The sequence below is a fragment of the Natator depressus genome, chromosome 2 (genome assembly GCF_965152275.1).
Source record: "Natator depressus isolate rNatDep1 chromosome 2, rNatDep2.hap1, whole genome shotgun sequence".
NCBI lineage: Eukaryota > Metazoa > Chordata > Testudines > Cheloniidae > Natator > Natator depressus.
Window position 1 is genome coordinate 234,296,355 of NC_134235.1, and position 12,033 is coordinate 234,308,387.

A 12,033-nucleotide genomic window follows, 5' to 3' on the forward strand; every position below is an offset into this window, starting at 1 on the left:
CCATGGCCAAACCCTGGTGAACAAGCTACTCAAACTCTCAAGCTTATTGCATTTCAGCCAGGAAGCATGCTTTCAATGAAAATCTGCATGAATATGTCCTACGGGTTTGCAGTAATGAACAAACTTTAAATATAGTTAAAAATTGTGTCTTGAACAAATTTAGCCTTGCAATTGCAGGACCCAAAGAAGCTGCAGGAATGGCAAGTGCCATTCAGAATAGAGTCACTCAGTCATGATCAAGAATCCATCATTTTATCCCAAGATTTTGGAAAAGTTAAGTGGAACAAAGGAGCCTAACATGGACAAAGTTAGGACTTTAAAAAAAATTGTCCTAATTTTTAATTTTTGTATTATCATCTACGAGTCTGAAGATGGAGAAACCATTCAGGAAGGGAATCCACAATGGGAAATAAAAACATAATGCCAACATTTAGTGGTTTGAAGGGAGGTCTTGATAATTGCTACCTGTAGGGGGTTTCTTTTCAGTCTGTACACTTTATAAGGCAAACCCTGGGTCCAACTAGTGCAGTGGAATTGATTGTTGTTCCAAATAGGCAGGCTTTGAGTGGTTTCCTCTGAATGTGCCTATTTAGAAATTAATTACGTCTTATCTGTTCAACTGCTGTTTTCAGCTTACCCCAGTGTGTTAAACATGTTGAAAAAAGAGTATGCGTTTCCTTTCATGGAGGAGAATAGTCTCATGAATTAAGTGAAGGACAAGACGGCAGGAAATCCACATGCAATGCCTGGTTTTGATACAGACTTTGTGTGATATTGAGCAAAATCTCTTAGAGACACTGCCAACTTGAAATCTAGTCAAAATCTAAAAATAGTTTAAGACACATTCCTCTAACTCTGCTTGCTAATTTTTGTGGTTTTACAACTACATTTTCCTATTTCTTCCCCCAATTGCTATGTGAAAGACAAACACGGACTGGGGACAGTGACTGACTAAATAACTGAGCCTGAAAGGAAAACAGTGAAACATTATCCAAATGAACTTTGATTTTGTTTAAGTTGGTGTCCTTTTTACTTAACTATGCCACAGTTTCTCTATTTGTAAAACTGGGCTAAAACTCCTTTATTTCACAGGGCTTAACCTAAGACTTAATTAATATTTGTGAAGTGCACTGGGATCCTTGAATGGAAGATGCTATAGAAGTGCAAAATATTACTGTCATTTATGTATTATTTTAAAATGTTTTCATGTGACATTGAAATTCCATTAACAAAGTGTTTTTTTTTTATTTTAGTAAAAGAAGATGAAGGTGATTCCGAAGTAGAAAATGAACAAAATCATGACCCCAATGTTGAAGAATTCCTTCAACAGGAAGATACAGCTGTTATTTACCCTGAAGCACCTGAGGAGGACCAGAGACAAGGCACACCAGAAGCTAGTGGTCAGGATGAAAATGGTAAATATTATTTCACTAATCAGTAGTCTTTACAAAATGAATTACACTGAAAGGTTGACCTACAAATTCCCTATATTTTAGAAAGATAAGGATCCAGGCATCTATTGTAGACTGTGTAGCTGTGGAAATAAATGGAAGTTCAAACCACTGATTATTATGAAATGAGGCTATAATCAAGCAAAAATTACTTTTAAGGTTTCTGAAGCTTAAATGGCCTTAGGTTTAGCATTGACTATTTATTTTTATGATAGATTTCGCTTATACCCTCTTATACGTTCTGTTTCACTTACTTGTCTTGTGTGAAAGTAACAACTAATACATGCGATAATTAAAACATTTGGGTTTGGATTATTTGTACTGGGAGTTGTCAAGTGGAAATGCTAGTCTACAATAACGGAGTGTAAAATAATGGTCTAGTACTCCATTTGATAATAAATGTAAAAGCATAATAAAACAACATTTAAATTAATGTAAATGGATTGAGTCAAACTAGCACACTTTCTGTAGAAGTAACTTGTGTCTCTGTAACAGGCTGGCTATTTGAAACATGTAATAAAAATAATTGGCAAAGAGAATCTGCTAGATGATAATTCCTTGAAGATCTAAATCATTTATGGCAAGTTCCTTCTCAAAAGACTAATAAGAAAATAAGAAATACTGGCTTACATACAAAATCCTCTTCTGGAATAAGAAATGGCTAAACAGCAGAAAAATAACAATTAATGGTTGTTTTTCATAGTGGAGATAAATTGCAAGATGGATAAAAATTATTATTTACAAAAAATTAAATTATTTTTTAAATTTAAAACACGATTTTTAGTTGAAATCAGATTTTTGATTTACATGTTACTAGTTCTTTCTTCCCATTTTATAACCTTACATTGCAAAAATCGATGTTGTGCACTAATTTTCTTAATTAGCTTCCTGGTTGTTAGCAAAATTTCAGAATTTATACAGATTTTTTTTCTATTAAGTTTCTTACTGGAAATTCGTAGCTGTAATGAAAAATGCTGATCTGAACTGAAAAGACAATTCCAGAGTCTTATTCAAATCCTTACTGCAAGAACAACACAAACACAATAATTGATAAACAAATAGCCCATGGCCTATTTGCAACCAACATCAGCTTTAGGTGTATTGAACCTCCACAAGTCAAGAAAACAGAAGTGCTTTGACCGGGCTATGCTCCATCAGCCATTTGAAGTCATGGGGCTTGTACTCCTAAAACGCTCAAGCTGGGAATTTCAAAAGCACTTAGGTATCTACAAAATGGCTTAGTAGCCTAAATGTAGGCTCTGATTTTTGTATATTATGGCCTGTCTGTATAAAAAAAGTTCAGTTACTTTGTTAATCTAATAAATTTAAATAACTTGTTGTGTTAACACCTAAGCAATTTTGTTTTGAAGTGACAAAGATTTTATGCCATGCAAAGAGATGTTTCTTTTTTAATAAGAATAAAATATTAGCTTCTGATGTTGCAAACACTTACCATCATCAAACATGTATAGCCTACTGAGAACTGTTGCATCAGCCTACTGAGAACTGTTGCATCACCAGGCATCATGTAGTGAAATTCCAAGATCTGGCTCAATCCTGCAAATCCATGAATACTTGGGAGCAGCGCTAGGTAGGGTCAAGGCATGCACCCCTTTGCACATCAATGGAGAGATTGATCGCACGCTGTGCTTGGGTGTTTTTGTTCATCCTGACGTCCTGGCTGAAAAGTATGGAATGCTGCTTTTCAGTGTAATGAGCAATTGAAGGAAGGCCAGATCTCTGCAAGATTATGACATTTCACACAAAGTCAAACAAGTGTATGCTTAGGATTTGGCACTGACAGTGCATATGGAGTGTCTTTAGGTGCTCCAAGTCTGCCTATAGGTCTAGGTTTCTGATCCGTATATAGAAGTAGTACACAGGTTTTGAGATATCCTGAAGTTTGGGCTGGTCTGTACTAGAAAGTTAGTGTAAGCTTCTTACCTCTCAGGGCCCGGGTGCCGCCTCTGGTGGCACTGGGGAGTTGGTCAGGCAGCCTGGAATGCAGCTGTGCAATTGCACAATAGCAGTTCAAACCTTCAGAGGACGATTAAGCAAACAACCAGTCAGCCAGTAGCCCAGGCCTCCTGCCTGAGGTGAACGGCAATAGTCTATGGCCCAGGCCCCCTAGGTGTGGGCTTGAGCAATTACACGGTCTATGGTCCCAGCTGCCTGGCTGGGGTAAATGACTACAGTCTATGGATCAGGCTTTCAGGCCTACAGTTAGGTTAGCTTAGCTACATTGCACAGAGTGTGAAAAGTTCACACTGTTGACAGACATTGTTAAGATGACCTAAGCCTAGCGTAGACAGCACTAGGTCAATGGAAGAATTCTATCAACCTAGCCACTGCCTCTCGGAGAGGAGGATTTTCTGCAGCAACAGAAGAACCCCTTACGTCACTGTAGTGTCTACACCAGTGGTTCTCAACCTTTTTATCATTGTGGGCTGCAGGCCACAGGTTAAGAACCACAGAGCGCTCCCTCCCTCCCCCCAACCTCCCACATTCCCCTGTGCCCAGCACCCCCTGCCCAGAGACCCCCTCCACAGAGTAGGACCAGAAGCTGAATGCGGAACCGGGCAGCCGGACACTGGACCACAGTGCAGGGCTGGGCAGCCGGATCTCACAGTCAGGACCCTGCTGCCAGGGGCTGGGCAGCTGGCAGCTGGGACCGCACCACCCACGGCTGGGCAGTCGACTGCCAGGACACCGCCACCCAGGGCCAGGCAGCTGGCAGCTGGGACCTGGATCCCACCGCGCCAGTCAGGCAGTTGGGACATCCAGTGCCAGGCCAGGATCAAAGTGCCCGGTGCGGGCCAGCAGCCAGGACCTGAGGTGCAGGGCCAGAAGCGGAGCCCCACATAAGACCTGGGGGTGCTGCAGCACCCCCACAAACCCCTAGTTCCCAGTGCCCCCCACCCCTTCACTGCCCAGAGCCCTCTCCCAACCTGCCCAGAGACCCACTCTCCCGCAACCTGCCACCATGCAGCACTCACCAGCCCCCTGCTGGCAGGAGCACTCCAGCAGGCTGCCAGACGAGATCTCCCACTCAGCTAGCCCCGCCCCCTGCCAGCCCAGAGTGGCAAATTTTGAATATTTTTAGAACACAGCTGGGCCACAGCTGTGTGCTAATTGGGCTGCATGCTGCTGAGGGGTTCGGGTTGAGAACCGTTGGTCTACACTACAGCGTGTGTAGTATAGACGTACCCCAAGTCTCAGACATTTTTGCTTCCATAAGTAAGACGTGGACTTCATGCAGTAGGCTGCGTGATATTTTCATCAAAGAACATCCAGTTTGCTGCAAATATTTGGACACTGCCTGTAGCCTAGCTAAATGAACTCATCAACACTCACTATAATAGACAATTCCACCTGCACCAGGGGTTCTGGTCGCCCAGCTCCAAGATTCATGCCATGAGGCATTCAACCCCATAGTGGAGACAACATCTTGGAAGGCGGAGCTGAAATTCTCTGACTTCTCCACTAGCAGGGCAGCATCATTGGTGTAGTCTTGGTCAGTGAAAACTTCTTGACCCACCTTGATTCTGACATGTGAAGCGGCAAGTCCCAATATCCAGTTGATAGCTTCACAGAATAATGCTGGGGAGAGAATGCATCCCTGCCACATACCTGGGGTCATGTAGAAACATGGAGAAAGCTGTGAATCACTACACACACTTCGCACCAATACCAGTGTGACGACTGCACACCAGATTTATCTAAACATCTGGAAAGCCAACACCTTTCAGGGTGAGGAAAAGTGCTGACATATCACCTAATCAGAAGCTGCTCTGATGTTGATATATGTCACATGGAGTGAGTGGTTAAATTTTCAGTGCAGATCAGCCAGAAGCCAGAGGTAAGGATGGAGTCTATGGTCGACCACCCAACAGGGAAACCTGATTTCTGTGGAGGACAATGTTTGTTAAGGAGTGGCTGCATCCCACCAAGACAAACGTGAACAAAGAGCTTTCTAGGGACCAATAGCAATGAGATTGGCCTGTAGCTGCCACACTTGGTGTGAGATCCTTTGCCCTTGTACAGGGACACTATGATGCCGTTTTCCATTCTGCTGGTATTTTGCCTGATGCCCACATTTTAAGAACATGCCAGTGCTTACTGGTTCCAAGGTACCTTGAGCAGCTCGCGCGGAAACGTTGGCTGACCTTTCATACTTTCTTGAGTGACAAAGGTTTTGTGTTCTTTTTAGAGGGCTTGGTCATGTCAATTCCATTCGAAGTGCGCACGCCTATGTGCGTGGTCATTGGAGATTTTTGTCTTAGCGGTATCCGTAGGGTTGGCAGTGGTGTTGCATTCGTGCGCCGGTATATCAGGCACCGCCGACCCTACGCCCGATCAGTTCCTTCTTGCCTCTCGTGGTGGTTAGTCGGAATGTCTTTCCTTGCATACCAAGGGCTAGCGGTTTTTGTCTTTACTGACTTCGAGCCTTAGGGCCTTATAAATAGTTTGTTTATAGTAGTTAGTGTTAAATAGTTGTTAAGTGTAGTTTGCAGTTAAGAATCCCAGCAGGGACTTCACCCTGGGCTGGGTTTAAGTCCTGCGTGGACTGCAACAGGCCTATGCCTGTAAGTGACCCCCATTGCAGCTGCCTCAAGTGCTTGGAGGAATCATACCTGAGAGATAAACACTGTATTTGTAAAAACTTTAAGCCCTGCACGCAGAAGGAGCGGGATATTCGTTTACGGGCTCTCCTCGTGGAGTCTGCCCTTCGGCCGGCTTCCATGCCGTCCCACCAGGACTCATTGAGTACATCTGCCTCGGTGTGCAGTGCTCCGCTCGTCGCCATTCCCCCTTTGCTGGTGCCCAAATAGAAGGCTAGGAAGCAAGGCTCCCCAGCACCAGGCAAGAAGGGCCATGGGTCATAAGGCAAGGGATCCACTTTGGGCCACCCGGCCACTCCACAGCCACGCATTCGTGCCTCCCCAGTTGGGGCCTTTAGCCCTTGAAAGGTCCACCACCAACTCCTGGGAGCGGCATGGGACCTAAACTCCTGATGGCACTGACACCTTCAGAAGCTCCCCCAGCACTGAGAGAGCAAAGGCCTCCACTCATGCCATCAACGCAACACATGCCTCAGGAATCAGCAAAGGCTCCCAGTGAGGGCAAACCAGCCGCTAAGACCTCTCAGGGGGCAGTGGAGCACTGCCAATCCCCCAAGACAAAGCAGCGCTCTTCACCTTCACGCCGCAGATTGCCGGAGTCACAGCCCAGATCCTCTGGGGCTTGCCCTCAGTCACTGGCACCGCAATCATGGTCCCCGCCATCTTGACATGGATCAGCTAGAGGGAGACACTGGTCTCCGTACTACTGGCACCATTCACCCTCCCACCCATCATCCTCTCGGCGCAGGTCTAGGTTGCCTGCTCTGTGGGAGTGCTCCCCATTGCATCTTGGTCCCCTTGACATCTGTCTCCGACGGCGATGGTCAGCAGACAGACTCAGGCATCGACGGCTCCACCGTGGTCACCAGAAGGCGATTCCTCTGGCACAGAAGGACAGTTCAGCCCCTCGCCTACACTTGACCGTCGCGAATGGGCCTGAAGCCACGTCAACATCAACTGTGCCGCCCTGACAGAATGGCCAGTGGCCAGCGCTTTGGCCTTATTGAAGTACATGGGGAGTACCGGTCATGGTGATGCCCCCTTCACACCACTCATCGGCCAGTGCCTCCGAGCAACAGCTGGCAACACCGACGGCACTGGGCTTGGTGCACAAGGCACGCTTGGACATCAAAACAGAGGAGCCTGCACCTACCCCTAAGCCTCCCTTCCCCCACAGGTGAAGATGCCCCAGGGCCTCCCCCAGCAGTACAGTCATCTTCATCCCCAGACCAGGTGGTTGCGAGGGCCAGCCTGACAGACAATTTTAAAGAACACCAGGCCATTCTTCATCGGGTGACCAAGAACTTGAGCCTGGGGGTGGAGAAAATGGCTGAGCAGGCGGACACCTTGTTTAATGTCCTGTCAGCAGCTACCCCAGCCTGTGTCGCACTACCAGTGCATGACAATGTCCTCAAGATTGCCAAGGCCCTCTGGCAAACTCCCTCATCCATCCTTCCCACCTCAAAAAGGGCGGAAAAGAAATACTTTGTCCCAGCCAAAGGGTTTGAGTACCTTTACATCCACCCTCCCTGGGGCTCGCTGGTGATCTCTGCAGCCTATGAAAAGGATAAGCAAGACATACCAGTTCGACCCCCAAAAGAAAGAGGCCAAAAGATTGGACCTGTTTGGGAGGAAAATTTATTCACCTGTCAGCCTGCAATTCCTCATGGTGAACCATCAGTCCCTCCTAGGGAGATACAATTTTAACTTATGGGACTCCCGCCATAAATTCAAGGAGTCACTCCCTCAGGGCTTGGTCCAAGAATTCGGCACCCTGGTGGAGGAGGGCACCACAGTGACTCAGTGCTCCCTCCAAATGGCTTGGGACATGGCGGCTAAGGTGGTCGCAGCAGGTGGTTATGAGACACAGCTCCTGGTTTCAGACTGCCGGCCTCTCCCAAGAGATGTAGACCTTGATCCAAGACCTCCCATTCCATGGGATCGGTCTTTTCTCAGAGCAAACAGATGCAAAGCTGCATGGGTTGAAGGACACTTGGGCCACCCTTTGTTCATTGGGCATGCATACGCTGCAGTCTGCAAGAAAGCAGTTCTGGCCATCGTCACCCGCTGCCTAGGTCTTGGCAGTCTCACCTGCACAGCTTGGCCCAGCAAAGCACCTAAGGGGCCAGAAGCATATGTTTTGAGGGTGCAGTCGAGAGTAATGCCCCAGTCACCTCCCAGGAGCCACCCCATTCTTTCATCAATCATCTTCGTCCATACCGTTCGGCCTGGTTGCGAGTCACCTTAGACTGATGGGTGCTGGAGATAGAGTTCACGGTCTTGCAGGGTGTAACCTTGAGACACTGAGTCCACTTCCATTGGCACTGCTTGTGAGTCACCTAGAATGGAATTGATATGAGCAAGCACTCAAAGAAGAAAAAACGGTTACCTACCTTTTCGTAACAGTTGTTCTTCGAGATGTGTTGCCCGTGTCCATTTCATTACCCGCCCTCCTGCCCCTCTGTCGGAGTTGCTGGCAAGAAGGAACTGAGACGGCATAGGTCAGCGGCGCCTGATATACCACCGCATGAGCATGGCACTCAAGGGGGCGCCACTGCTGACCTAGCAGATAATGCTAAGGCAAAAATCTGCGACAACTGCACATGTGGGCGCACGCAGACCTGGAATGGAATGGCCATGAGCAACACGTCTCAAAGAACAACAGTTATGGAAAGGTAGGTAACTGTCTTTTCATCCCAGTGTCTGCAGCCATGTGGTTTGCCAAGTGACAGCTCTGGACGGTTGTCAGCAGGTGAATAATTGAGTATGCTTTCATAGTGTGTTGTCCTTCTGTCCAGGACTTGTCCATCAAAGAGCAGAGTGAGTTGCCTGGTTTTGTGATGGGGATGTTAGAAGGCTGTTTATGGCTGCCAGTCAGGAGTGTGATGACCCTGTAGACAGGATGCAGATTGTTGTACTTTAGGCTGTCCTCTGCTTCATTGGCCAGGGAGTTGATATAGATCTCATGGTCATGTTTTACCCCTTCCCCCAAGGCCTTGCTCCCACTCCACCCCTTTCCCCAAGACCCCACCCCTGCCCTGCCTCTTTCTGCACCCACTCTGCCCACACCCCACCTCTTCCCGCCCAGTTCCTCCCCCTCTCCCATGCATGCCCCTTCTCCGCTCCTCCCGCTTCCTCTCAGCACCTCCTGCACTCTGCAGAACAGCTGATCATGGAGGGCAGGAGTCACTGGGAGGGAGGGAGAGGAGTTGATCAGTGGGGCCACCAGTGGGCGGGAGGCGCTGAGGGAGAGAGGGGTGCTTGCTGCCGGTGGATCGTAAGCACCCACTAATTTTCTTTTCCGTGGGTACTCCAAGGCGGAGCACCCATGGAGTAGTCACCTCTGCTTGTTAGTGGCACAAAACTAAGCAGCTTGTGAGACGCTTGAAAAGGATGCAATGAAACTGGGGAATTAGGCAGTACGATGGAAGACTAAGGGTGGGAATTTAAAGTGCACCTGATTTATTCCGTTACCATTTCTCCATTGACTTCACTGAAAGCAGTGTTAGGCCACAATGAACCTTTTAAAAATTCCACCCTAAATGTAACTTAAAACAAGTGCACGATACTGTAATACACATTGAGTGATACTCTGACTGGAATGGAGTGCGTTTCCACATCACTCTGCATCACTTAAAAGTGAATTATAAATGGGGCAGAAAATAGACATTATAGAAAGATGATGATAGGATAGCCACACCTTTACATCTGATGAAGTGAGCTGTAGCTCACGAAAGCTTATGCTCAAATAAATTTGTTAGTCTCTTCGGTGCCACAAGTACTCCTTTTCTTTTTGCGGATACAGACTAACACGGCTGCTACTCTGAAACCTTTACTATTGTGTTCATTTGCTCGCCCCGCCCAAAAGATAGGCAGAGAAGAGAATGAAAGTATCCACAGTAGGGTACAAGAAACCGTAGGTTTCACATAGTTAACCTGCAAACATAGGCAGAGTTTGGGGGCTCATGGGAGGGCATTGCCCCCCAAACTGCAAGCGTCAGGTAGGCAGTCTGAGTGTGCAGTGTAATGAGTTCTGCAGAGGAGACAGGAGACTGCTAACAGCTTGTGCCCCTGAGGCAAGAAGTCAGAATTTTGTTTATAAACAGAGTGATTAACGGGTGATTAAGATAAGAAAGGGCTGTTAGGATGTTTCCTAAAGTTAAATGATCTGTTCCAAGCTTGGTGAACTGCAAAAAGTAAAAAGAAAAGGAGTACTTGTTTCATGTTCTCTGTGTATATAAATCTCCCCACTGTATTTTCCACTGAATGCATCCGATGAAGTGAGCTGTAGCTCACGAAAGCTTATGCTCAAATAAATCTGTTAGTCTCTAAGGTGCCACAAGTACTCCTTTTCTTTTTGCGGATACAGACTAACATGGCTGCTACTCTGAACCCTGCAAAAAGTAAGTAGCCTAAATGATAGAAAGTAACTGTAGATTTTTTTTCTACAGTTGTTTCAGTTGTTGTACTCAAGAGGTGGTAACAAAGTTAGTAATATCTTTCTTTGAGAAGATAACTGACTTTTTAGACAAAGGAAATGTATTAGATTTTATCTACCTGGATGTCAGTAAGGCATTTGATACAGTTCCACATGAGAAATTACTAGTTAAATTTAGAGAAGATGGGAATTAATAACTGAAAGGTGAATGAGGAACTGGTTAAAGGGAAGACTGCAATAGGTCATACTGAAAGGTGAACTGTCAGGCTAGAGGGAGGTTACTGGTGGAGTTCCTCGGGGATCAGTCTTGGGACCAAATTTATTTAATATTTTTATTACTGACGTTGACACAAAAGGTGGTAGTGTGCTAATAAAATTTGCAGATGACACAAAGTTGGGAGGTATTGCCAATACCGAGGAGGACCGGAATATCATACAAGATCTAGATGACCTTGTAAACTGGAGTGATAGAAACGGAATGATATTTAATAGTGCAAAGTGCAAGATCATGCATTGAGGACTAAGAGCAAGAATTTTTGCTATAAGCTGGGGATTTATCAGTTGGAAGTGACAGTGGAGGAGAAAGAGCTGGGTGTATTGGATGATCACAGGATAACTATGAGCTATCAATGTGATGCTGCTGTGAAGAAGGCTAATGCAGTCCTAGGATGTATCAGGTGACGTATTTTCAGTAGAGACAGGGAAGTGTTAGTATCATTATACAAGCCACTGATGAGACCTCATCTGGTGTATTTTGTGCAATTCTGGTCTCCCATTTTTAAGAAAGATTAATTCAACGTGGAACAGGTGCAGAGAAGGGCTACTAGGATGATCTGAGGAATGGAAAACCTGTCTTATGATTCAAAGAGCTTGGCTTGTTTAGTCTAACCAATAGAAGGCTGAGGGGAGATAGGATTGCTCTGTATAAGTACATCAGAGGGATAAATACCAGGGAGGGAGAGGAGTTATTTAAGTTAAGCGTCAATGTGGAACCCAGAACAAATACATATAAACTGGCCATCAACAAGTTTAGGCTTGAAATTAGGCCAAGGTTTCTAACCACTGTTCCCTCTATGCTGTGCGCGTGTGTGCACACAGATCCTAAACCCCACGTACACGGCGAAACACCGCATGCACAAAAATTTGCACAGAAGCACAAACATTTGCACAGAATAAATTTGTTGGGCGCACGGCCTGTCAAAAATTTGCACAGAAGAAATCTTTTGCGCACACGGCTGGTCAAAAATTAGAGGGAACATTGTTTCTAACCATCAGAGGGGTGAAGTTCTGGAGCAGTCTCCGAAGGAGAGCTGTGGGGGCAAAAAAACTAACTAGCTTCAAGACTGAGCTTGATAAGTTTATGGAGGGGATGGTATGATGAGACTGCCCACAATGACATGTGGCCCATTGGCAACTGCCTGTAGCAAAAATCCCTAATGGCTGGAGACGGGACACTAGGTGGGGAGGGCTCTGAGTTACTACAGAGAATTCTTTCCCAAGTATCTGCCTGGTGGGTCTTGCC

General features: G+C 46.1%; 1 protein-coding gene across 2 annotated transcripts in view; it reads left to right on the forward strand.

Moving 5' to 3' along the window:
- Positions 1–12,033, forward strand: part of ZEB1 (zinc finger E-box binding homeobox 1) — a 212,362-nt gene that overhangs the window by 168,205 nt on the left and 32,124 nt on the right. For both annotated transcript variants that reach the window (XM_074946177.1, XM_074946178.1), the window contains exon 4: positions 1,254–1,415. In XM_074946177.1, the coding sequence (XP_074802278.1) occupies positions 1,254–1,415 (162 nt within the window). The remainder of the gene's footprint in view (positions 1–1,253; positions 1,416–12,033) is intronic.